The sequence below is a fragment of the Bombina bombina genome, chromosome 4 (genome assembly GCF_027579735.1).
Source record: "Bombina bombina isolate aBomBom1 chromosome 4, aBomBom1.pri, whole genome shotgun sequence".
Lineage (NCBI taxonomy): Eukaryota > Metazoa > Chordata > Amphibia > Anura > Bombinatoridae > Bombina > Bombina bombina.
The window spans coordinates 305,300,219-305,326,626 of NC_069502.1; the positions used below are offsets into that span (position 1 = coordinate 305,300,219).

General features: G+C 41.4%; 1 protein-coding gene across 1 annotated transcript in view; it reads left to right on the top strand.

Moving 5' to 3' along the window:
• Positions 1-26,408, top strand: part of ATR (ATR serine/threonine kinase) — a 455,512-nt gene that overhangs the window by 138,616 nt on the left and 290,488 nt on the right. Inside the window, exons 21-22 of the mRNA XM_053711664.1 lie at positions 5,519-5,612; positions 5,696-5,821. Coding sequence (XP_053567639.1) covers positions 5,519-5,612; positions 5,696-5,821 — 220 coding nt within the window. The remainder of the gene's footprint in view (positions 1-5,518; positions 5,613-5,695; positions 5,822-26,408) is intronic.

A 26,408-nucleotide genomic window follows, 5' to 3' on the forward strand; every position in this document is an offset into this window, starting at 1 on the left:
TCCTTTCTTGCTGACAAGTCACAACGACAACAGTCCTTATCCAAGTCCGAGCAGCCCAAGAGTACTTGGAAGCTGGCTCAGTCCTGGAATAAGTCCAAACAGACTAAGAAGCCTGCCGAGAACAAATCGGCGTGAAGGGGCGGTCCCCGATCCGGGATCGAATCGAGTAGGGAGCAGACTGTCTCTTTTTTCAGACGCTTGGTTCCAGGACGTACAGGATTCTTAGGTCCTGGATGTTGTATCTCAAGGATACAGAATAGGATTCAATTCTCATCCGCCCAGGGGCAGATTCCTACTCTCCAGTCTGTCTACAAGACCAGAAAAGAGGGCTGCCTTCTTAGGTTGCATACAGGATTTCTCTCTAGGAGTAATTGTCCCGGTACGTAGAGCAGAAATAGGCTTGGGGTTTTATTCAAACCTTTTCGTGGTTTCAAAAAGGGAGGGAACTTTTCGTCCAATTCTGGACCTAAAGTACCTAAACAAGTTTCTGAGTGTTTCCTCTTTCAAGATGGATTCACAGGGAACATTTTCAGTTCCTAAAGTTCGCTTTTCTGGACCAACACTTCCAGTTCATAGCTCTTCCGTTTGGCCTAGCTACTGCTCCAAAGATATTTACAAAGGTTCTGGGGGCTTTTCTAGCCGTTGCCAGAACACAAGGTATACGATATCTTGGTACATGCACATCTTTTCGTCTAGCGGAAGAACATTCGGAGTCCCTTCTCAATCTTCTTCGATCACATGGATAGAAGATAAACTTGGAAAAGTGTTCTCTTAGAAGGGGGAATTTTCTGGGAACTATAATAGACTCCATATCCATGAGAATATACCTCACAGATGAGACGTTGCAAGCTAAGATCTGCATGTCTTGCCCTCCAGGTCTCCTCGAGACCCTCAGTGGCTCAGTGTATGGGGCTAATCGGACTCATGGTGTCCTGCATGGACATCATTCCTTTTGCCAGATTCCATCTCAGACTCTTACAACAATGCATGCTGAGACAATGGAATGGCGACCATTAAGATCTATCTCAACAGATTGTGCTGGACAGCCTGTCGAAAGACTCTCCTGCTGGCTCTGTCCAGATTATCTGTCTCAAGGCACGTGCTTTTTGAGACCGTCCTGGGAGATTGTGACTACGGACGCAAGCCTTTCTGGCTGGGAGCTGTTTGGGGTGCCAAGAAGGCACAAGGTCTGTGGACTCAGGAGGAGTCCTCCCTTCCGATCAATATTTTGGAACTCCGGGCAATCTTCAATGCCTTGAAGGCTTGGCCCCTTCTGGGTTCGTCCCAGTTTATAAGATCAAAATCAGACAATATAACCTTGGTTGCCTATATCAACCATCAGGGGGGAACGAGAAGTTCCTTGGTGATGAAAGAAGTATCTCAGTTACTGGAGTGGGCGGAGACTCACAAATATACACTGTCAGAGATCCACATTTCGGGTGTGGACAACTGGGAAGCGGACCTTCTCAGCAGGCAATCCTTTCACCCAGCGGAATGGTCTCTTCACCCCGAGGTGTTTGCAGAGATATGCAGCGAGTGGGGGACACCGGAGATAGATCTCATGGCATCACGCCTCAATACCAAGCTACCCAGATATGGGTCGAGGGATCCTCAGGCGGAACTGATGGGTGCTCTATCAGTACCACGGAGGTTCAGACTCATATTTTTCCTCCATTACAGCTTCTCCCTCGTGTGGTGGCTCGCATCAAGCAGGAGCAAGCATCTGTGATTCTGATTGCTCCATCGTGGCCGTAAAGGACTTTGTTAACGAATCTAGTGGTGATGTCCTCATCTTTTCAGTGGAGGTTACCTTGTCGCAGAGATGTGCTGATACAGGGTCCCTTCGTTCATCAAAATCAAGATTCTCTGAGGCTGACTGCGTGGAGATAAAACGCTTAGTCTTAGCCAAGAGAGGGTTCTCTGAGAGTGTTATTGACACTCTGGTTCAAGCTTGTAACCCAGTTACTCGTCGTATCTACCATAAAGTGTGGAGGACTTACTTGTACTGGTGTGAAGAGCATGGCTTTTCCTGGCATAAGGTTAAGGTTGCCAGAATTTTATCTTTTCTCCAGGATGGACTGGAGAAGGGTCTATCTGCTAGTTCCCTGAAGGGACAGATATTGGCCCTGTCAGTGTTACTGCACAAAAGATTGGCTGAGCTTCTGGATGTGCAGTTCTTTGTTAAGGCTCTGGCTAGGATCAGACCCGTGTTTAGATCAGGGGCTCCGCCTTGGAGTCTCAATCTTGTTCTTAGTGTTTTGCAGCAGGCTCGATTTGAGCCTATGCATATTGATGACATTAAATTGTTATCTTGGAAGGTTTTTTTTTGTTGGCTATTGCCTCTGCGTGCAGAGTTTCTGAGATTTCTGCTTTGCAATGTGATTCTCCTTATCTGGTTTTTCGTGCTGATAAGGCGGTTTTACGCACTAAACTAGGGTTCCTCCCTAAGGTGGTGTCAAATCGTAACATTAATCAAGAAATTGTTGTTCCTTCCTTGTGTCCTAATACTTCTTTAGCAAAAGAATGTTTGCTTCAAAATCTAGATGTGGTTTGTGCCTTGAAGTTCTATCTTCAGGCTACTAAGGAATTCAGACAATCTTTCTCTTTGTTTGTCATCTATGCGGGGAAGCGTAAGGGGCCGAGGGCTACTACGACTTCTCTATCTTTCTGGTTGAGGAGTGTCCTCCGCTTAGCTTTATCGACAACGGGACGACAGCCTTCTGAGAGGATAATGGCTCATTCCACTAAAACAGTGGCTTCCTCTTGGACTTTTAAGAATGAAGCCTCAATGGATCAGATTTGTAAGGCTGCTACCTGGTCCTCCTTACACACTTTTTCAAAATTGAACAAGTTTTATGTGTTTGCTTCAGCTGAAGCAGCTTTCAGGAGAAATGTTTTGCAGGCTGTGGTGCCCTCAGAATAGAGTCCGCCTCTTTTTTTCTGTTCCCTCCTGTTATTCATTCAGTGTCCTCTGGAGCTTGGGTATAGTTTTTCCAACAGTAAGGAATGAAGTCGTAGACTCTCCCTGCCTTATGGAAGGAAAACATAATTTATGCTTACCAGAAAATTCCTTTCCTTCCTGGCAGGGAGAGTCCACAACCCCACCCGTAATTTATTTTGTTAATGGGTGGCTCCCTTTTTATATTATTTTTTTCTGGCACATTTTATACCCTGATGTTTCTCCTACTTGTTCCCTCTGCAGAATGACTAGGGGAAGTGGGAGGGATTTTTAAGCCTTTGGCTGGGGTGTCTTTGCCTCCTCCTGGTGGCCAGGTGTTGTATTTCCCAACAGTAAGGAATGAAGTTATGGACTCTCCCTGCCAGGAAGTGTAAATTTTTTTTTATGAATCAAATATTTAAAACTGGTTCACTGTCTCATAAGTGTAATGAAATCTTACTGGAACCTTATATAAAAAGTGAAAATACCGCATTTTTTCAGAATACACATATTTTCAGTCATTCAAAACCTATTTTCTATTAAAACAGCTTTAATTTATATACCCATCAAAAATGAATGTGATAATGAAGTCAAAGTGCACGAACTATATTTCTTTCTTAAGACACGGTGAGTCCACGAATCAACAATCACTGTTGGGAATATCACTCCTGGCCAGCAGGAGGAAGCAAAGAGCACCACAGCAAAGCTGTTAAGTATCACTTCCCTTCCCACAACCTCCAGTCATTCTATTTGCCTTAGGTGTAAGGAGGAGGTGAGTGCCTTATCTGGACGACATAGGACCTTTACCTCTTGGGAGTGATAGTGCCTGTCCCAAGTCAGGAACAGGGTCTCGGGTTTTACTCAAAAAAAGAGGGAAAATTTAGGCCCATTCTAGATCTAAAGTTACTAAACAAGTTCCTCAGAGTGCTGTCCTTCAAGATGGGAACTATCCTCTCCATTCTCCCCCTGATACAAGAGGGTCAATTTATGACCACCATACGTTCTCATTCACAGGGATCATCACAAATATCTGAGGTTTGCCTATCTAGACAAACATTTTCAATTTGTGGCACTTCCATTTGGCCTTGCCACAGCTCCCAGAATTTTCTCAAAGGCCTCGAGAAGGGGTTATCTGTCAGTACCCTCAAAGGACAGATTTCTGCATTATCCATTCTGCTGCACAAACGTCTGGCTGATGTGCCGGATATACAATCCTTTTGTCAGGCCCTGGTCAGAATCAGGCCTGTATTTAAATCAGTTGCTCCCCCTTGGAGCCTTAATCTTGTTCTTAAGGTTTTGCAGCAAGCTCCATTTGAGCCTATGCATTCCTTAGATATTAAGTTATTATCTTGGAAAGTTTTATTTCTTACTGATACTTCTTCTGCTCTGAGGATTTCTGAACTCTCAGCATTGCAGTGTGATTCTCCTTATCTCATATTTCATGCAGATAAGGCTGTTCTCTGTACCAAGTTTGGTTTTCTTCCTAAGGTTGTTTCGGACAGAAATATTAATCAGGAAATTGTTGTTCCCTCTCTCTGTCCTAATCCTCCTCATAAGGAACGTTTGTTGTACTACTTAGACGTTGTGCGGGTGCTTAAATTCTATTTGCAGACTACGAAGGATTTTCGTCAGTCTTCTGCACTGTTTGTTTGCTTCTCTGGTAAACGTAAAAGCCAGAATTCGTATGGCTTATAAAACTGCTGGACAGCAGCCTACTGAGAGAATTACAGCTAATTCCACTAGGGCGGTGTCTTCTTCTTGGACCTTCAAGGATGAGGCCTCTGTAGAACAGATTTGTAAGGCTGCGACTTGGTCTTCATTGCACACTTTTTCTAAATTTTATAAATTTGATACTTTTGCTTTGGCTGAGGCTTCTTTTAGGAGAAAGAAAGGTTCTTCAAGCAGTGGTGCCTTCTTTTTAGGTTGCCTGTCTTGACCTCCTTTATCATCTGTGTCCTCTAGCTTTGGATATTGATTCCCAACAGTAATTGATGATCCGTGGACTCACTGTGTCTTAAGAAAGAAAACAAAATGTATGCTTACCTGATACATTTTATTTATTTCTTGACATGGTTAGTCCATGGCCCTCCCTGTTTACAAACAGTTTTTTTGTTTAAACCCCAGGCACCTCTGCACCTTGTGTTGCTTCCTTTCTCTCCTTTTCCTTTGGTCGAATGACTGGGGGTTGTGGGAAGGGAAGTGATACTTAACAGCTTTGCTGTGGTGCTCTTTGCCTCCTCCTGCTGGCCAGGAGTGATATTCCCAACAGTAATTGATGATCCGTGGACTCACAGTATCAAGAAATAAATTTATCAGGTAAGCATACATTTTGTTTTTCATATAATGGTATTTAATGGGCTAAGGATTCATGTTTATACAGAGACACCATCCTAGAAAAAGGAGCTAGTATATGTTATCAAGAAATATAAACCTTTTAAGGGATACAAGTAAGATAGTTTTTTAAAGTTGGTATAATTACTAGATAGCCAAATATCACCTTAAGATGCTGCACAATCATGTGTAATAAACACAAGCACTTGCTTTGTCTGCTTACACTGACATTTATTTTAAATCCTTTAGGAAAGCTGTTCAGGATTTTCTCCATGAAATCTATTTTCTGCCTGACCATCCTGAACTTAAGCAGATCCAGAAGGTTCTACAGGAATACAGAAAAGTATGTTCTATTTTAATTCTGCTGCTACTGGATTTCTGCAGTTCATTGCTGTGTAGTGAGCTTTCTACTTTATTTTGTTATAGGAAACTTCCAAAAGTACTGATCTTCAGACAGCAATGCTGTTATCAATAAAGGCAATTCAGCATGAAAATGTAGATGTCCGCATGCATGCTCTTACTAGTCTCAAGGAAACCCTATACAAAAATCAGGTACCAATATTTCCACTTCCTTTTTTTGTTTATTCATTGTTTTCAGTTCCTTAATTTCATAGCTGCTATTATAAATCTTACTGGCACCTTCTAAGTATAAGTACTTATAAGTGTTGTTATAAGTAGCAACTGTGTGTTGTTGGGGTAGGGATGCCTGCACAATGGTTTTGTTTGCATACATTTACACATGGAGCCCACAGATCAAGGAGGATGTTGCCCCCTGCAGATGCTGGAGGCAAGGAAAGCCATTAAAGGGACAGTATACTGTCAAATTGTTTATCTCTTTATGTATTTCCAATGATTCACCAGCTGCAGAGTATATAATGTATGAGAAATTTTCAGGTTTATTTTTATATAGGAAATTGCTGGTGTTGTGCTTTGAAACCACAGCCTATTTAAATGGGTTGAGCTTGTAGGTAAAATGAGATTTTACTATGTGTACGCACACTTGCTTTCTTATCTTATATCTGTTTGTAAACCATAGCCCAATACTTAAAGAGAACAATGGAAATGTATAATTTTATTAGTTATCTCTTCTACACCTCACTGGGAGTGTAATTTCTTTTTCTGGCTGTGTTTATATTGCCTGTTAATAGCCTGGACTTTATTTAAGTTTCAAAACTTTCAGTATTGGTGGGGATACCACAGGCTAAATCAGCTATTTAAAATGCTGAAATAAGGGTAAAGTAGCTACTTGTAAAAAATTTAATACACTCCAGCAGGAAAAATGGATCATTAGGAACAAATTAAAGGGGAGAAAATGTTTGGGTAAACGGTCCCTCTGAGCATGCTAAACTTCTGCAAAGAAAGTATCCAATTCTTTGTTAATAATTATTTTGGTGGAAATGAGTCTGAGCATAATGTTCTACTGACCATAGTGACTGTTGGTACAGTCAGCAGTTTTGTAGATTTTGTTGATTACTTCTCAGTATGTTGTGATAACTGCATGTGTACATTTTTCTCTCATGTAATTGGCAAGAGTCCATGAGCTAGTGACGTATGGGATATACAATCCTACCAGGAGGGGCAAAGTTTACCAAACCTCAAAATGCCTATATATACACCGCTCACCACACCCACAATTCAGTTTTACAAACTTTGCCTCCTATGGAGATGGTGAAGTAAGTTTGTGCTAAGATTTCTACGTTGACATGCGCTTCTCAGCATTTTGAAGCCCGATTCCTCTCAGAGTACAGTGAATGTCAGAGGGACATGAAGGGAGTATCACCTATTGAATTCTATGGTTTTCCTTGCGGGAAATCTTTTCATAGGTTCTCTGTTATCGGTCGTAGAGATTCATCTCCTACCTCCCTTTTCAGATCGACGATATACTCTCATATTCCATTACCTCTACTGATAACTGTTTCAGTACTGGTTTGGCTATCTGCTATATGTGGATGGGTGTCTTTCGGTAAGTATGTTTTTATTTCTTAAAGACACTCACAGTTATGGTTTGGCACTTTATGTATTAATGTAAAGTTCTAAATATATGTATTGTACTTATATTTGCCATGAGTCAGGTTTATGTATATTTCCTTTTGCAGACTATCAGTTTCAAAATTGGGAAAAATATATTTAGGAAGTTATTTTTTCTTACCTGGGGTATAGTCTTTTCTTTAAAATTGACTGTTTTCATTAATTTTCGCGGACAAAATTTAGGCTCGCAAGGTCGCAAAATGCTGATATTTATTGCGTCATTCTTGGCACCAGAATTTTTTTAGCGCGAAGGTACGTTCGGTGACGCAAATACGTAATTTCCGACGTCTTAGTTGATGTCAGGTTTCCTTGCACAAGATTGCGTCTGCTACGACGCGTGTTGCGTTATTTCCAGATGTTGTTAGCGCCAAAATTTTTTGTTTTGCGTTGCGTATCATAATTGGCGCCAAATAATTTTATTATTTAAACCCCACTTCCTATATGCCTCTTGCCTTTTTTCTATGCTCAGAGGGCTATGCTGTTTGCATTTTTTCCCATTCCTGAAACTGCCATTTTTTCCCATTCCTGAAACTGGCGTCCAGACTTTCTCAAGAACCTACCTCTTGAGAAAGTCTGGGCGCCACCAGATGAAACGCATTGAGGAAGAGGATACGTGTCATCGCAGCAACGCCAGCCAGACTGTCAAGAGCAAATAGGCTATACCTGAGATCTACACACCAGACCGGTGAATGAGTTAAGATCACAGCAGTTCGTCAAGGATACAGTCTGGCAGAGGAAGCTGTTTACGGTGACATCACTCATTGCAATATTTTATCTTTTATCTTGTACGTGCTTTGAATATAGCGCTAAATAAAATTGTGTTAAAACGTTTACCCTTAGAGGTTACCAATCAATATTTTAGAACTCTGTGCTATTTTTTGGCTCTTCAGGTTTGGCCTCTATTGAAGAGAGAATCATTCATTTGTTTTCAGACAGACAATGTCACAACTGTGGCATATGTCAATCATCAGGGTGGGACTCGCAGTCGCCTAGCTATGGAAGAAGTGTCTTGGATACTTACTCGGGCGGAATCCAGCTCTTGTCTAATTTCTGCGGTACATATCCCAGGTGTAGACAATTGGGAAGCGGATTATCTCAGCCGTCAGACTTTACATCCGGGGGAGTAGTCACTCCATCCAGATGTGTTTTTTCAGATTGTTCAGATGTGGGGTCTTCCAGAAATAGATTTGATGGCTTCCCATCTGAACAAGAAACTTCCCAGGTACCTGTCCAGGTCCAGGGATCCTCAGGCAGAGTCGGTGGATGCGTTAGCAGTTCCTTGGTTTTACCAACCTGCTTATATCTTCCCGCCTCTAGTTCTTCTTCCAAAAGTGATCTCCAAGATCATCATGGAACATTTGTTTCTGGTAGCACCAGCATGGCCTCACAGGTTCTGGTATGCGGACCTTATCCGGATGTCCAGTTTTCAACCATGGCCACTTCCTTTAAGACCAGATCTTCTGTCTCAAGGACCGTTTTTCCATCAGGATCTCAAATCATTAAATTTGAAGGTATGGAAATTGAACGCCTAGTGCTTACTCATAAAGGTTTCTCTGACTCAGTGATTGATACTATGTTACAGGCTCGTAAATCTGTTTCTAGGAAGATGTATTATCGAGTTTGGAAGACTTATAATTCATGGTGTTATTTTCATAAATTCTCCTGGCATTCTTTTAGAATTCCTAGAATTTTACAGTTTCTTCAGGATGGTTTGGATAAAGGTTTGTCTGCAAGTTCCTTAAAGGGACAAATCTCTGCTCTTTCTGTTTTATTTCACTGAAAGATTGCTAAACTTCCTGATATTCACTGTTTTGTTCAGGCTTTGGTCCATATCAAGCCTGTCATTAAATCAATTTCTCCTCCTTGGAGTCTTAATTTGGTCCTGAGAGCTTTACAGGCTCCTCCTTTTGAGCCTATGCATTCTTTGGATATTAAACTACTTTCTTGGAAAGTGTTATTCCTTTTGGCTATATCTTCTGCTAGAAGAGTTTCTGAATTATCTGCTCTTTCTTGTGAATCACCTTTTCTGATTTTTCATCAAGATAAGGCAATTTTGCGGACTTCATTTAAATTTTGACCTAAAGTTGTGAATTCTAACAACATTAATAGGGAAATTGTTGTCCCCTCTTTGTGTCCTAATCCTAAAAATTCTTTGGAGAGATCCTTACATTCTCTGGATGTTGTAAGAACTTTGAAATATTATGTCAAAGCTACTAAAGATTTCAGGAAGACTTCTAGTCTTCAAGTCTATTTGTTGTCTTTTCTGGTTCTAGGAAAGGTCAGAAAGCTTCTGCCATTTCCTTGGCATCTTGTTTAAAGCTTTTGATTCATAAGGCTTATATGGAGTCGGGTCATGCCCAGCCTCAGAGAATCACAGCTCATTCTACTAGATCAGTCTCCACTTCGTGGGCTTTTAAGAATGAAGCTTCAGTTGATCAGATTTGCAAAGCAGCGACTTGGTGTTCTTTGCATACATTTATTAAATTCTACCGTTTTGATGTATTTGCCTCTTCGGAACCAGTTTTTGGTAGAAAAGTTCTTCAGGCAGCTGTTTCAGTTTAATTCCTCTGCTTATTTTTTAAGTTTTTTCTTTTCAATTATAAGAAAAACTTATTCTTTTGGTTGTGGATTTAATTTTTCAGCGGAAAATGGCTGTTTTTATTTTATCCCTCCATCTCTAGTGACTCTTCTGTGGAGTTCCACATCTTGGGTATTACTATTCCATATGTCACTAGCTCATGGACTCTTGCCAATTACATGAAAGAAAACATAATTTATGTAAGAACTTACCTGATAAATTCATTTCTTTCATATTGGCAAGAGTCCATGAGACCCACCCTTTTTATGGTGGTTATGTTTTTTTTGTACAAAGCACAATTATATTTCCAGTTCCTTTTTTGATGCTTTTTACTCCTGTTTCTATCATCCCACTACTTGGCTAATCGTTAAACTGAATTGTGGGTGTGGTGAGGGGTGTATTTATAGGCATTTTGATGTTTGGGAAACTTTGCCCCTCCTGGTAGGATTGTATAGCCCATATGTCACTAGCTCATGGACTCTTGCCAATATGAAAGAAATTAATTTATCAGGTAAGTTCTTGCATAAATTATGTTTTTTTTCTGTTTGGGCCATCTATAAAACTAAACTGCCAAGAAAGTAAAGGTTTACTATTACCATTTCTCAACGTGAAACTTATATTTAGACAGGAGAATGATGGGAATGGTGAGTGTGGTTGTGGAGGGGGGTAGTATAATGATTATTTTGTCTGCTTCTTCATTAGTCAGATAAATACCCTACAGTTCCTGACAAATAACTTACGGCTAGATTTAGAGTTCTGCGGCCAAAGGGGTGCGTTAGCTACGCGTGCTTTACCCCCCCCCCCCGCACCTTTTAAATACCGCTGGTATTTAGAGTTCACAGAAGGGCTACGTTAGGCTCCACAAAAGGGAGCGTAGAGCATATTTACCGCCACTGCAACTCTAAATACCAGCGTTGCTTACGGACGCGGCCAGCTTCAAAAACGTGCTTGTGCACGATTCCCCCATAGAAAACAATGGGGCTGTTTGAGCTGAAAAAAAAACCTAACGCCTGCAAAAAAGCAGCGTTCAGCTCCTAACGCAGCCCCATTGTTTCCTATGCGGAAACACTTCCTAAGTCTGCACCTAACACCCTAACATGTACCCCGAGTCTAAACACCCCTAATCTTACACTTATTAACCCCTAATCTGCTGCCCCCGCTATCACTGACCCCTGCATATTATTATTAACCCCTAATCTGCCGCTCCGTACACCGCCGCAACCTACGTTATCCCTATGTATTCCTAATCTGCTGCCCCTAACACCGCCGACCCCTATATTATATTTATTAACCCCTAATCTGCCGCCCCCAACGTCGCCTCCACCTACCTACAATAATTAACCCCTAATCTGCCGACCGGATCTCACCGCTACTCTAATAAATGTATTAACCCCTAAAGCTAAGTCTAACCCTAACACTAACACCCCCCTAAGTTAAATATAATTTAAATCTAACGAAATAAATTAACTCTTATTAAATAAATTATTCCTATTTAAAGCTAAATACTTACCTGTAAAATAAACCCTAATATAGCTACAATATAAATTATAATTATATTGTAGCTATTTTAGAATTAATATTTATTTTACAGGCAACTTTGTAATTATTTTAACCAGGTGCAATAGCTATTAAATAGTTAATAACTATTTAATAGTTACCTAGTTAAAATAATTAAAAAATTACCTGTAAAATAAATCCTAACCTAAGTTACAATTAAACCTAACACTACACTATCAATAAATTAATTAAATACAATACCTACAAATAAATACAATGAAATAAACTAAAGTACAAAAAATAAAAAAGAACTAAGTTACAAAAAATAAAAAAATATTTACAAACATTAGAAAAATATTACAACAATTTTAAACTAATTACACCTACTCTAAGCCCCCTAATAAAATAACAAAGACCCCCAAAATAAAAAAAATGCCCTACCCTATTCTAAAATTAAAATAGAAAAGCTCTTTTACCTTACCAGCCCTGAAAAGGGCCCTTTGCGGGGCATGCCCCAAAGAATTCAGCTCTTTTGCCTGTAAAAAAACAAACATACAATACCCCCCCCCCCCAACATTACAACCCACCACCCACATACCCCTAATCTAACCCAAACCCCCCTTAAATAAACCTAACACTAAGCCCCTGAAGATCTTCCTACCTTATCTTCACCAGGGTTCACCGATCGATCCAGAAGAGCTCCTCCGATGTCTTGATCCAAGCCCAAGCGGGGGGCTGAAGATGTCCATGATCCGACTGAAGTCTTCATCCAAGCGGGAGCTGAAGAGGTCCATGATCGGGCTTAAGTCTTCATCCAAGCGGGAGCTGAAGAGGTCCATGATCGGGCTGAAGTCTTCTATCAAGCGGCATCTTCAATCTTCTTTCTTCCGGATCCATGTTCCGATCAGCCAATAGAATGCGAGCTCAATCTGATTGGCTGATCGGATCAGCCAATCGGATTGAACTTGATTCTGATTGGCTGATTCCATCAGCCAATCAGAATTTTCCTACCTTAATTCCGATTGGCTGATAGAATCCTATCAGCCAATCGGAATTCGAGGGACGCCATCTTGGATGACGTCCCTTAAAGGAACCGTCATTCGTCGGGAAGTCGTCGGTGAAGATGGATGTTCCGCGTCGGCGGGATGAACATGGATCCGGAAGAAAGAAGATTGAAGATGTCGCTCGATAGAAGACTTCAGCCCGATCATGGACCTCTTCAGCTCCCGCTTGGATGAAGACTTCAGTCGGATCATGGACATCTTCAGCCCCCCGCTTGGGCTTGGATCAAGACATCGGAGGAGCTCTTCTGGATCGATCGGTGAACCCGGCGTGGTGAAGATAAGGTAGGAAGATTTTCAGGGGCTTAGTGTTAGGTTTATTTAAGGGGGGTTTGGGTTAGATTAGGGGTATGTGGGTGGTGGGTTGTAATGTTGGGGGGGGTATTGTATGTTTTTTTTTACAGGCAAAAGAGCTGAATTCTTTGGGGCATGCCCCGCAAAGGGCCCTTTTCAGGGCTGGTAAGGTAAAAGAGCTTTTCTATTTTAATTTTAGAATAGGGTAGGGCATTTTTTTATTTTGGGGGTCTTTGTTATTTTATTAGGGGGCTTAGAGTAGGTGTAATTAGTTTAAAATTGTTGTAATATTTTTCTAATGTTTGTAAATATTTTTTTATTTTTTGTAACTTAGTTCTTTTTTATTTTTGTACTTTAGTTTATTTAATTGTATTTATTTGTAGGTATTGTATTTAATTAATTTATTGATAGTGTAGTGTTAGGTTTAATTGTAGATAATTGTAGGTATTTTATTTAATTAATTTATTGATAGTGTAGTGTTAGGTTTAATTGTATCTTAGGTTAGGATTTATTTTGCAGGTAATTTTGTAATTATTTTAACTAGGTAGCTATTAAATAGTTATTAACTATTTAATAGCTATTGTACCTGGTTAAAATAATACAAACTTGCCTGTAAAATAAATATTAATCCTAAAATAGCTACAATATAATTATTATTTATATTGTAGCTATATTAGGGTTTATTTTACAGGTAAGTATTTAGCTTTAAATAGGAATAATTTATTTAATAAGAGTTAATTTATTTCGTTACATAAAAATTATATTTAATTTAGGGGGGTGTTAGGGTTAGAATTAGCTTTAGGGGTTAAAAAATTTATTAGAGTAGCGGTGAGCTCCGGTCGGCAGATTAGGGGTTAATGCTTGAAGTTAGGTGTCGGCGATGTTAGGGACACCTGAAATAAGATGTCATCTAGATAAGGGTTATTGAGGCGGGAGTGAGGCGGATTAGGGGTTAATAACTTTATTATAGTAGCGGTGCGGTCCGGTCGGCAGATTAGGGGTTAATAAGTGTAGGTAGGTGGCGGCGACGTTGGGGGGGGGGCAGATTAGGGGTTAATAAATAGAATATAGGTGTCGGCGATGTTAGGGGCAGCAGATTAGGGGTACATAGGGATAATGTAGGTTGCGGCGGTGTACGGAGCGGCAGATTAGGGGTTAAAATTTTTTATTAGAGTGGCGGTGGTGTGGGGGGGCCTCGGTTTAGGGGTACATAGGTAGTTTATGGGTGTTAGTGTACTTTAGAGCACAGTAGTTAAGAGCTTTATAAACCGGCGTTAGCCCAGAAAGCTCTTAACTACTGACTTTTTTCTGCGGCTGGAGTTTTGTCGTTAGATTTCTAACGCTCACTTCAGCCACGACTCTAAATACCGGCGTTAGAAAGATCCCATTGAAAAGATAGGATACGCAAATGGCGTAGGGGGATCTGCGGTATGGAAAAGTCGCGGCTGCAAAGTGAGCGTTAGACCCTTTCCTGACTGACTCCAAATACCAGAGGGCGGTAAAAACCAGCGTTAGGAAGCCTCTAACGCTGGTTTTGACGGCTACCGCCAAACTCTAAATCTAGGCCTTAGAGTTACAAGTAGTTTGGAGAGACTATAATTGTATGTGTTTGTGTGTGTGTGTGTATAGGCGAATATGTATATAGATATATAGGTTAAGATTTGTGTGATTACACATGTACTACACAAAATAAACAAATCCGCGATCAATATTTCTTTGTCCAAATCACACATTTTCATTGCAAATCTACTGCAATATTTAAAATATTCTGTTTCAGTTTGGGGGTTTCAATGGATGCCAGTAAGTCACTCTTTATGATTTCACTGCATAATAAATATATATTTACTGTTATCTTAACCCCTTGGCGGCATTTAGGACTAAAGCACATCACTGTGCAAATTGCTTCCTGACTTTTTCTGGTAGTCAAAGGGGTTAATGTAATGCTGGAATTTGTATGAATTATGTAAAATAATCATTAACACCAAAGCAGACTCACACATCACACTGCTGATGACCAACACAGCACCCGTGTCTGTTTTTTCCAAAGCCTAAGCAGTGCGTGGGGAGAGAGTCACAGCAGTGACATGAATGAATTTATCTCGGGGGTGATGCTGTCCCTCACCAGGCTTGCAGCCATTTCCAGGTGTTAAGGAATGTGCCTTGTGTAGGGGAGGTTGCCTGCAAGGCACACTTCACCTGGCCCACATGGAAAAAGTGAAACTACTTTTACTTAAGTAGTATACTCCTTGTTGCAAACACTTTAAATTATGTGGTTTTGCTGAAAGTATATGGAAGGAACAGAACCAGGACAGTTTTTGGTATGCCAAATCCCATTTTCTGACCGCCATCAGAAATAATTTTATTTCTACCGAGTCTATCAGAGTCCCTAGGAAGGAAACTCTTATAAGAGGGAAGAGAGAAATCTTTTTTATGTTCACCGTCCACCCGTGAGATCTCAGAAAAGCCAACACAATGCCCGTGTGTGACTTGGATAGCTGGAAAGTTGACGCCTGAAATAAGATGTCATCTAGATAAGGTGCCACTGCTATGCCCAGTGGTCGTAGAACCGCCAGAAGGGACCCTAGCACCCTTGTGAAAATCAAAGCTCTTAACCACTTGCCGAGCTATTCATTCCATTCCTCGGCCATCAGTGGCTCAGTATATGGAGGTAATCGGACTCATGGTAGCGGCAATGGCCATAGTTCCTTTTGCCCGCCTACACCTCAGACCACTACATCTATGCATGCTCAAACAGTGGAATGGGGATTATGCAGATTTGTCTCCTCAACTGCATCTGGACCAGGAGACCAAAGATTCTCTTCTCTGGTGGTTGCCTCAGGACCACCTGTCTCAGGGAATGTGTTTCCGCAGGCCAGAGTGGCTCATTGTAATGACAGATACCAGCCTGCTAGGCTGGGATGCAGTCTGGAACTCCCTGAAAGCACAGGGCTTATGGTCTCGGGAGGAATCTCTTCTCCCGATAAATATTCTAGAACTGAGAGCGATATTCAATGCGCTTCAGGCGTGGCCTCAGCTTGCTGCGGCCAAATTCATCAGGTTTCAGTCGGACAACATCACGACTGTAGCTTATATCAATCATCAAGGAGGAACAATGAGTTATCTAGCGATGATGGAGGTAACCAAAATAATCCAATGGGCAGAGGATCACTCTTGCCATCTCTCAGCAATCCACATCCCAGGAGTAGAGAACTGGGAGGCGGATTTCCTAAGTTGTTAGACTTTTCATCTGGTGGAGTGGGAACTCCATCCGGAGGTATTTGCCCAGCTGATTCAGCTATGGGGCACACCAGAATTGGATCTGATGGTGTCCCGTCAGAATGCCAAACTTTCTCGTTACAGGTCCAGGTCCCGGGATCCCAAGGCGGTACTGATAGATGCTCTAGCAGTGCCTTGGTCCTTGAATCTGGCCTATGTATTTCCTCTCCTTCTACGTCTGGTTGCCAGAATAAAGCAGGAGAGAGCTTCGGTGATTCTGATAGCACCTGCGTGGCCACACAGGATTTGGTATACAGACCTAGTGGACATGTCCTCGGTTCTACCATGGACTCTGCCAATGAGGCAGGACCTTCTAATCCAAGGTCTGTTCACGCATCCAAATCTAATTTCTCTGCGTCTGACTGCTTGGAGATTGAACGCCTGATTCTATCAAAGCGTGGTTTCTCTGAGTCGGTCATTGATACCCTGATTCAGGCTAGAAAGCCTGTCACCAGGAACATCTATCATAAGATTTGGCGCAAATATCTTTATTGGTGTGAATCCAAAGGTTACTCGTGGAGTAAGATTAGGATTCCTAGAATATTGTCTTTTCTCCAAGAAGGTTTGGAGAAGGGATTATCAGCTAGTTCCTTATAAGGACAAATATCTGCTTTGTCTATTCTTCTACACAAACGTCTGGAAGATGTCCCAGACGTTCAAGCATTTAGTCAGGCTTTGGTCAGAAGCAAATCCTCAAAGCAAAGTGTGGAAAACAGCACCAACAGATATGTGGCTTGTGGGGCACGGAACCCAGGATCTGCCTTATCCTGCAAATACTTCAAGTAGCAAAAAAGATTTGTTCCAGCCACCAATAGTTAAAAAACCTTTATTTCTTCATATAGGGTCTTTTGACAAACATACAACGTTTCAGACCTGCTATAGGTCCTTAGTCACAAATCTGTTTGTGGTTCCCAAGAAAGAGGGAACCTTCAGACCAATCTTGGACTTAAAGATCCTAAACAAGTTCCTAAGAGTTCCATCATTCAAAATAGAAACTATTCGAACCATCCTACCCATGATCCAAGAGGGTCAGTACATGACCACAGTGGACTTAAAGGATGCCTACCTTCATATACCGATTCACAAGAATCATTATCGGTATCTAAGATTTGCCTTCCTAGACAGGCATTACCAGTTTGTAGCTCTTCCCTTCGGGTTAGCTACGGCCCCAAGAATCTTTACAAAGGTTCTGTGCTCACTTCTGGCGGTACTAAGACCGCGAGGCATAGCGGTGGCTCCGTACCTAGACGACATTCTGATATAAGCGTCAAGTTTTCAAACTGCCAAGTCTCATACAGAGATAGTTCTGGCATTTCTGAGGTTGCATGGGTGGAAGGTGAACGTGGAAAAGAGTTCTCTATTACCACTCACAAGGGTTCCCTTCTTAGGGACTCTTATAGATTCTGTAGAGATGAAAATTTACCTGACGGAGGCCAGGTTATCAAAGCTTCTAAATGCTTGCCGTGCCCTTCATTCCATTCCACACCCGTCAGTAGCCCAGTGCATGGAAGTAATCGGCTTAATGGTAGCAGCAATGGACATAGTACCATTTGCGCGCCTGCATCTCAGACCGCTGCAATTATGCATGCTCAGTCAGTGGAATGGGGATTACTCAGATTTGTCCCCTCTAATAAATCTGGATCAAGAGACCAGGGATTCTCTTCTCTGGTGGCTTTCTCGACTCCATCTGTCCAAAGGGATGACCTTTTGCAGGCCAGATTGGACGATTGTAACAACAGATGCCAGCCTTCTAGGTTGGGGCGCAGTCTGGAACTCCCTGAAGGCTCAGGGATTGTGGACTCAGGAGGAGAAACTCCTCCCAATAAATATTCTGCAATTGAGAGTGATATTCAATGCTCTTCTAGCTTGGCCTCAGTTGGCAACACTGAGGTTCATCAGATTTCAGTCGGACAATATCACGACTGTGGCTTACATCAACCATCAAGGGGGAACCAGGAGTTCCCTAGCGATGTTGGAAGTATCAAAGATAATTCGCTGGGCAGAGTCCAACTCTTGCCACCTGTCGGCGATCTATATCCCAGGCGTGGAGAACTGGGAGGCGGACTTCCTAAGTCGTCAGACTTTTCATCCGGGGGAGTGGGAACTTCATCCGGAGGTCTTTGCTCAACTAATTCATCGTTGGGGCAAACCGGAACTGGATCTCATGGCTTCTCGACAGAATGCCAAACTTCCTTGCTACGGATCCAGGTCCAGGGACCCGGGAGCGGCGCTGATAGATGCTCTAGCAGCCCCTTGGGTTTTCAACATGGCTTATGTGTTTCCACCATTTCCGCTGCTTCCTCGGCTGATTGCCAGGATCAAACAGGAGAGAGCATTGGTGATTCTGATAGCACCTGCGTGGTCACGCAGGACCTGGTTTGCAGATCTAGTGGGCATGTCGTCCTGTCCACCATGGTCTCTACCTCTGAGACAGGACCTTCTAATTCAGGGTCCTTTCAACCATCCAGATCTAATTTCTCTGAGGCTGACTGCATGGAGATTGAACGCTTGATTCTATCAAAGCGTGGCTTCTCTGAGTCAGTTATTGATACCTTAATACAGGCTCGGAAACCTGTTACCAGAAAAATTTACCATAAAATATGGCGTAAATACTTATATTGGTGTGAATCCAAGAGTTACTCATGGAGTAAAGTTAGGATTCCTAGGATTTTGTCCTTTCTACAAGAGGGTTTAGAAAAGGGTTTATCTGCTAGTTCATTAAAGGGACAGATTTCTGCTCTGTCTATTCTGTTACACAAACGTCTGGCAGATGTTCCAGACGTTCAGGCTTTTTGTCAGGCTTTGGCTAGGATTAAGCCTGTGTTTAAGACTGTTGCTCCGCCGTGGAGCTTAAACTTAGTTCTTAAAGTTCTTCAAGGTGTTCCGTTTGAACCCCTCCATTCCATTGATATTAAGCTATTATCTTGGAAAGTTCTGTTTTTGATGGCTATTTCCTCGGCTCGAAGAGTCTCTGAGTTATCTGCCCTACACTGTGATTCTCCTTATCTGATTTTCCATTCAGACAAGGTAGTTCTGCGTACTAAACCTGGGTTTTTACCTAAGGTGGTTTCTAACAGGAATATCAATCAAGAGATTGTTGTTCCATCTTTATGTCCTAACCCTTCTTCAAAGAAGGAACGACTTTTGCATAATCTGGACGTGGTCCGTGCCCTGAAGTTCTATTTACAGGCAACTAAAGATTTTCGTCAAACTTCTTCCCTGTTTGTCGTTTACTCTGGACAGAGGAGAGGTCAAAAGGCTTCGGCTACCTCTCTCTCCTTTTGGCTTCGTAGCATAATACGTTTAGCCTATGAGACTGCTGGACAGCAGCCTCCTGAAAGAATTACAGCTCATTCCACTAGAGCTGTAGCTTCCACCTGGGCCTTTAAAAATGAGGCCTCTGTTGAACAGATTTGCAAGGCTGCAACTTGGTCTTCACTTCACACTTTTTCAAAATTTTACAAATTTGACACTTTTGCTTCTTCGGAGGCTATTTTTGGGAGAAAGGTGCTTCAGGCAGTGGTTCCTTCCGTTTAAAGTTCCTGCCTTGTCCCTCCCATCATCCGTGTACTTTGGCTTTGGTATTGGTATCCCATAAGTAATGGATGACCCGTGGACTGACTACACTTAACAAGAGAAAACATAATTTATGCTTACCTGATAAATTTATTTCTCTTGTAGTGTAGTCAGTCCACGGCCCGCCCTGTCTTTTAAGGCAGACCTAAATTTTAATTAAACTCCAGTCACCACTGCACCCTATGGTTTCTCCTTTCTCGTCTTGTTTCGGTCGAATGACTGGATATGACATGTGAGGGGAGGAGCTATATAGCAGCTCTGCTTGGGTGATCCTCTTGCAACTTCCTGTTGGGAAGAGATATAATCCCATAAGTAATGGATGACCCGTGGACTGACTACACTACAAGAGAAATAAATTCATCAGGTAAGCATAAATTATGTTTCTTTCATGTAATTAGCAAGAGTCCATGAGCTAGTGACGTATGGGATATACATTCCTACCAGGAGGGGCAAAGTTTCCCAAACCTTAAAATGCCTATAAATACACCCCTCACCACACCCACAATTCAGTTTTACAAACTTTGCCTCAGATGGAGGTGGAGAAGTAAGTTTGTGCTAGATTCTACGTTGATATGCGCTCCGCAGCAAGTTGGAGCCCGGTTTTCCTCTCAGCGTGCAGTGAATGTCAGAGGGATGTGAGGAGAGTATTGCCTATTTGAATGCAGTGATCTCCTTCTACGGGGTCTATTTCATAGGTTCTCTGTTATCGGTCGTAGAGATTCATCTCTTACCTCCCTTTTCAGATCGACGATATACTCTTATATATACCATTACCTCTGCTGATTCTCGTTTCAGTACTGGTTTGGCTTTCTACAAACATGTAGATGAGTGTCCTGGGGTAAGTAAATCTTATTTTCTGTGACACTCTAAGCTATGGTTGGGCACTTTGTTTATAAAGTTCTAAATATATGTATTCAAACATTTATTTGCCTTGCCTTATTTTCAGACAGTCAGTTTCATATTTGGGATAATGCATTTGAATTAATCATTTTTTTCTTACCTTCAAAAATTTGACTCTGTTTTTCCTGTGGGCTGTTAGGCTCGCGGGGGTTGAAAATGCTTCATTTTATTGCGTCATTCTTGGCGCGGACTTTTTTGGCGCAAAAATTCTTTTCCGTTTCCGGCGTCATGACGTTATTTTGCGCCAAAAATGTCGGCGTTCCGGATGTGGCGTCATTTTTGGCGCCAAAAGCATTTAGGCGCCAAATAATGTGGGCGTCTTATTTGGCGCTAAAAAATAAGGGCGTCGCTTTTGTCTCCACATTATTTAAGTCTTATTTTTTCAGTGCTTCTGGTTGCTAGAAGCTTGTTCTTTGGCATTTTTTCCCATTCCTGAAACTGTCATTTAAGGAATTTGATCAATTTTGCTTTATATGTTGTTTTTTCTCTTACATATTGCAAGATGTCTCACGTTGCATCTGAGTCAGAAGATACTACAGGAAAATCGCTGTCTACTGCTGGAGCTACCAAGCTAAGAGATTTTTTTCTTTCCCGTGTCCCAGTTAACACAGCAAAGGCTCAGCATTTCTGAAATATGTTTCAGATTTAGAGTTGGCTGGAGTAATTATGCCAGTTCCAGTTCTGGAACAGGGGCTGGGGTTTTATTTTATCTCTTCATTGTACTAAAGAAGGTCAATTCCTTCAGACCAGTTTCGGATCTATCAATATTGAATCGTTATGTAAGGATACCAACATTCAAGATGGTTACTGTAGGACTGTCCTGCCTTTTGTTTAGCAAGGGCATTATATGTCTACAATAGATTTACAGGATGTGTATCTACATATTCCGATTCATCCAGATCACTTTTTGTGTCTGAGATTCTCTTTTTAGACAAGCATTACCAGTTTTGTGGCTCTACCGTTTGGCCTAGCTCCAAGAATTTATTTCAAAGGTTCTCGGTGCCCTTCTTTCTGTAATCAGAGAACAGGGTTTTTTGGTATTTCCTTATTGGACAATATCTGGGTACTTGCTCAGTCTTCTCATTTTCGAAGAATCTCATACGAATCGACTTGTGTTGTTTCTTCAAGTTCATGGTTGGAGGATCAATTTACCAATCAGTTCATTGATTCCTCAGACAAGTGTAACCTTTTTAGGTTTCTAGAATAGATTCAGTGTCTATGACTCTGTCCTTGTCAGACAAGAGAAGTTTAACATTGATATCAGCTTGTCAAAACCTTCAGTCACAATCATTCCCTTTGGTAGCCTTATGCATGGAAATTTTAGGTCTTAGGACTGCCGCATCAAATGCGATCTCCTTTGCTCGTTTTCACATGCGACCTCTTCAGCTCTGTATGCTGAACCAATGGTGCAGGGATTACTCAAAGATATCTCAATTAATATCTTTAAACCGATTATACGACACTCTCTGACATGGTGGGCAGATCACCATCGTTTAGTTCAGGGGGCTTCTTTGTTCTTCCGACCTGGACTATAATCTCAACAGATGCAAGTCTTACAGGTTGGGGAGCTGTGTGGGGGTATCTGACGGCACAAGGGGTTTGGGAATCTCAGGAGGTGAGATTTCCGATCTATATTTGGAACTCCGTGCAATTTCAGAGCTCTTCAGTCTTGGCCTCTTCTGAAGAGAGAGTTGTTCATTTGTTTTCAGATAAGACAATGTCACAACTGTGGCATACATCAATCATCAAGGAGGGACTCACAGTCCTCTGGCTATGAAAGAAGTATCTCGAATTTTGGTTTGGGCGGAATCCAGCTCCTGTCTAATCTCTGCGGTTCATATCCCAGGTATGGACAATTGGAAAGCGGATTATCTCAGTCGCCAAACGTTGCACCTGGGCGAATGGTCTTCACCCAGAGGTATTTCCTCAGATTGTTCAAATGTGGGAACTCTCAGAAATAGATCTGATGGTTTCTCATCTAAACAAGAAACTTCCCTGGTATCTGTCCGGATCCAGGGATCCTCGGGCGGAGGCAGTGGATGCATTATCTCTTCCTTACAAGTGTCATCCTGCCTATATCTTTCCGCCTCTAGTTCTTCTTCCAAGGGTATTCTTAATATTCTAAAGGAATGCTCGTTTGTCCTGCTGGTAGCTCCAGCATGGCCTCACAGGTTTTGGTATGCGGATCTTGTCCGGATGGCCTCTTGCCAGCTGTGGACTCTTCCGTTAAGATCAGTCTTTCTGTCTCAAGGTTCTTTTTTCCATCAGGATCTCAAAACCTTAATTTTAAGGTGTGGAGTTTGAACGCTTGATTCTTGGTCAAAGAGGTTTCTCTGACTCTGTGATTGATACTATGTGACAGGCTCGTAAATCTGTATCTAGAGAGATATATTATAGAGTCTGGAAGACTTATATTTCTTCAGGATGGTTTAGATAAAGGTTTGTCCGCAAGTTTCTTGAAAGACAAATCTCTGCTCTTTCTGTTCTTTTTCATAGAAGGATTGCTAATCTTCCTGATATTCATTGTTTTGTACAAGCTTTGGTTTGTATAAAACCTGTCATTAAGTCAATTTCTCCTCTTTGGAGTTTGAATTTGGTTCTGGGGGCTCTTCAAGCTTCTCCTTTTGAACCCATGCATTCTTTGGTCGTTATATTACTTTCTTGGAAAGTTTTGTTTCTTTTGGCCATCTCTTCTGCCAGAAGAATCTCTGAATTATCTACTCTTTTTTTGTGAGTCTCCTTTTCTGATTTTGCATCAGGATAAGGCGGTGCTGCGAACTTCTTTTGAATTTTTTACCTAAGGTTGTGAATTCTAACAACATTAGTAGAGAAATTGTGGTTCCTTCATTATGTCCTAATCCTATGAATTCTAAGGAGAAATCATTGCATTTTTTGGATGCTGTTAGAGCTTTGTATTATTATGTTGAAGCTACTAAGTCTTTCCGAAAGACTTCTAGTCTATTTGTCATCTTTTCCGGTTCTAGAAAAGACCAGAAAGCTTCTGCCATTTCTTTGGCATCTTGGTTGAAATCTTTATTTCATCATGCCTATGTTGAGTCGGGTAACACTCCGCCTCAAAGGATTACAGCTCATTCTACTAGGTCAGTTTCTACTTCCTGGGCGTTTAAGAATGAAGCTTCGGTTGATCAGATTTGCAAAACACCAACTTGGTCCTCTTTGCATACTTTTACTAAATTCTACCATTTTGATGTGTTTTCTTCTTCTGAAGCAGTTTTTGGTAGAAACGTACTTCAGGCAGTGGTTTCAGTTTGAATCTTCTGCTTATGTTTTTTCATTAAAATTTTATTCTGGGTGTGGATTATTTTCAGCAGGAATTGGCTGTCTTTATTTTATCCCTCCCTCTCTAGTGACTCTTGTGTGGAAAGATCCACATCTTGGGTAGTCATTATCCCATACGTCACTAGCTCATGGACTCTTGCTAATTACATGAAAGAAAACATAATTTATGTAAGAACTTACCTGATAAATTCATTTCTTTCATATTAGCAAGAGTCCATGAGGCCCGCCCTTTTTTTGTGGTGGTTATGATTTTTTTGTATAAAGCACAATTATTCCAATTCCTTATTTTATATGCTTTCGCACTTTTTTCTTATCACCCCACTTCTTGGCTATTCGTTAAACTGAATTGTGGGTGTGGTGAGGGGTGTATTTATAGGCATTTTAAGGTTTGGGAAACTTTGCCCCTCCTGGTAGGAATGTATATCCCATACGTCACTAGCTCATGGACTCTTGCTAATATGAAAGAAATGAATTTATCAGGTAAGTTCTTACATAAATTATGTTTTTTTAAACTTTCAGTCACCACTGCATCCTATAGTTTCTCCTTTTTCTTCCTAGCCTTCGGTCGAATGACTGGGGGGTGGAGCTAAGGGGGGAGCTATATAGGCAGCTCTGCTGTGGGTGCTCTCTCTGCCACTTCCTGTAGGGGAGGAGAATATCCCACAAGTAAGGATGAATCCGTGGACTCTACATCACAAGAGAAATAAATTTATCAGGTATGCATAAATTATGTTTTTGTGACTGTTTCTCTGTAGATTCTGTCATTGTTCTTCAGAGAGATCAGTTAATATGTGATGTATATTCTCTTTTTCTTTATGTATTTCTTTTTAATTAGATTTATTAACTGGAAGGGGAAACTGCAGAGTTCTGAGGTATAGTGCCAAAAGCATGGGTCCTCATGGCAAAAATAGTTCTACTAAAGTTAAAGCCACTGTATAGAGTAACATTATATATACTTTAAAAGTGGGCATTATGTATATAAGGTAGGAGGCTATTTGGGGTTGGAAATATCAATGTCCCATGAAAGTGCTTTTGGGGTTATATTAGTGATCTCCCTATTGGGATATAGTCTAATACAGGGAGGGGTTTCAATATGATGAACATTCCTCTCTATCCTTTGGTAGATAATCTAGGCTGCACCGCTAATAGCACAGTCCTAATACACCCAGCCATTGAAGATACTGTAGTACAAACACTAGCCCTGCCATAGATTCTATAGACACAAATTAGATCTTTATCAAATATGGTGCAAACAAATATCATGTAGTGCATGAGTATATATATTATTTAAGAGACTCCTAATGAACTCTTAGTGTCAGGCTAGGTTCATTCTATATAGCTGCTTCAACACGTTTAACCCATATAATCTTACTATATCAGTAAGGACCCAGGAGATTTGTTGTATATAAAGTTAGCTATGTTTGTAACATAGAACAAAGTATATAAAAGTATCTAGCATTTAAAGGAATATCAACAGTATAACATATTACAACCAAAATATTTCAGTCTGGCAGAGATGGTTTCTTCATAGAGCGGCATCATTAGCTGGACTTTTGTACTGGGTGTGTTCTATAGATAACGGATAGATCATTTCAGCATTAAACCCCAGGTAACCAGGTCCACCCGTCAAAAGCATACCCTAGGAAAAACGTCTTTAAACATATCAAACATGCTATATTGACTAACATATAAAGGCTTAACTGGTATTTATCAAACTATATACAGACTTCGTCCTCACTTTTAAGTTAGCAATGTAGGACTGTAAGAAACCTCACTTCTAGCCGACTCCTGATTGCCAGCTTATCAGGCCTATGTGTGCAAGGAACCTGTTTAAAGGAACTCCTCGTGGCTCCCCCAGCATGTATTGTGTAGATCTCGATGTAGCAAAGATCCCGCTGTCTCTGCTCATTCCGGTGGCAGAAAGCTGGATGTAGTGTAGGTGGATCGCCTCGGTACCAGCATAGATCCCAGAACTGATCAAGTTATCATCCTGTTGGTCCTCTCTAGGTAAGTTGGCGTGGGTGTATTCTAGCGCTAGCTCTGTAAGCACTTTACCCAATGTTGTAATATCGGTTTCATTTAGGCCATCCCTCTGCTTGCGTAAAGAGTACAAGTCACGCTCCTTGGGTTCGGCCACAACCCCCATAGTGTAAGCACTGAAAGAGAGAGGGATATCCTCCGTACTATAGTGTGCTAGCGTAAGAGCCATGTCGTCGAGAATTTGGTCTAGAGGGCTCAACAGAGAGGCACAAGGCCATCTGGGCTTCTCTTCAGTGGCTGCCTCCAGCTTAGCAATATCACAGTTCCTATCTACAGGATCAGTATTGTTTTGTGCGCAATCAATCCTTTGCAACATCGAGTCCTCAAACTGTAAAATGAGGGCGTGGAGCGTTGATGAGATTTCCTCCATGATGGAAGTTTGCAAAATAGTTTGCTAGCTCTCTCAGCTTTTCCCAACAGCTTTGGGTAAGGTTATATTGCAACCTAGGCTTTGAGGACCACAAGCTTCATCAAATAATATCTACAGCTAACAGCCTTGTGGCTTACTGGAGGACATAGGACAGGTAAGGAAGCTATCGCTCCAAAGTTCTTCAAAGATAACAGCATAGTAGACTTCTTATGTGGATTC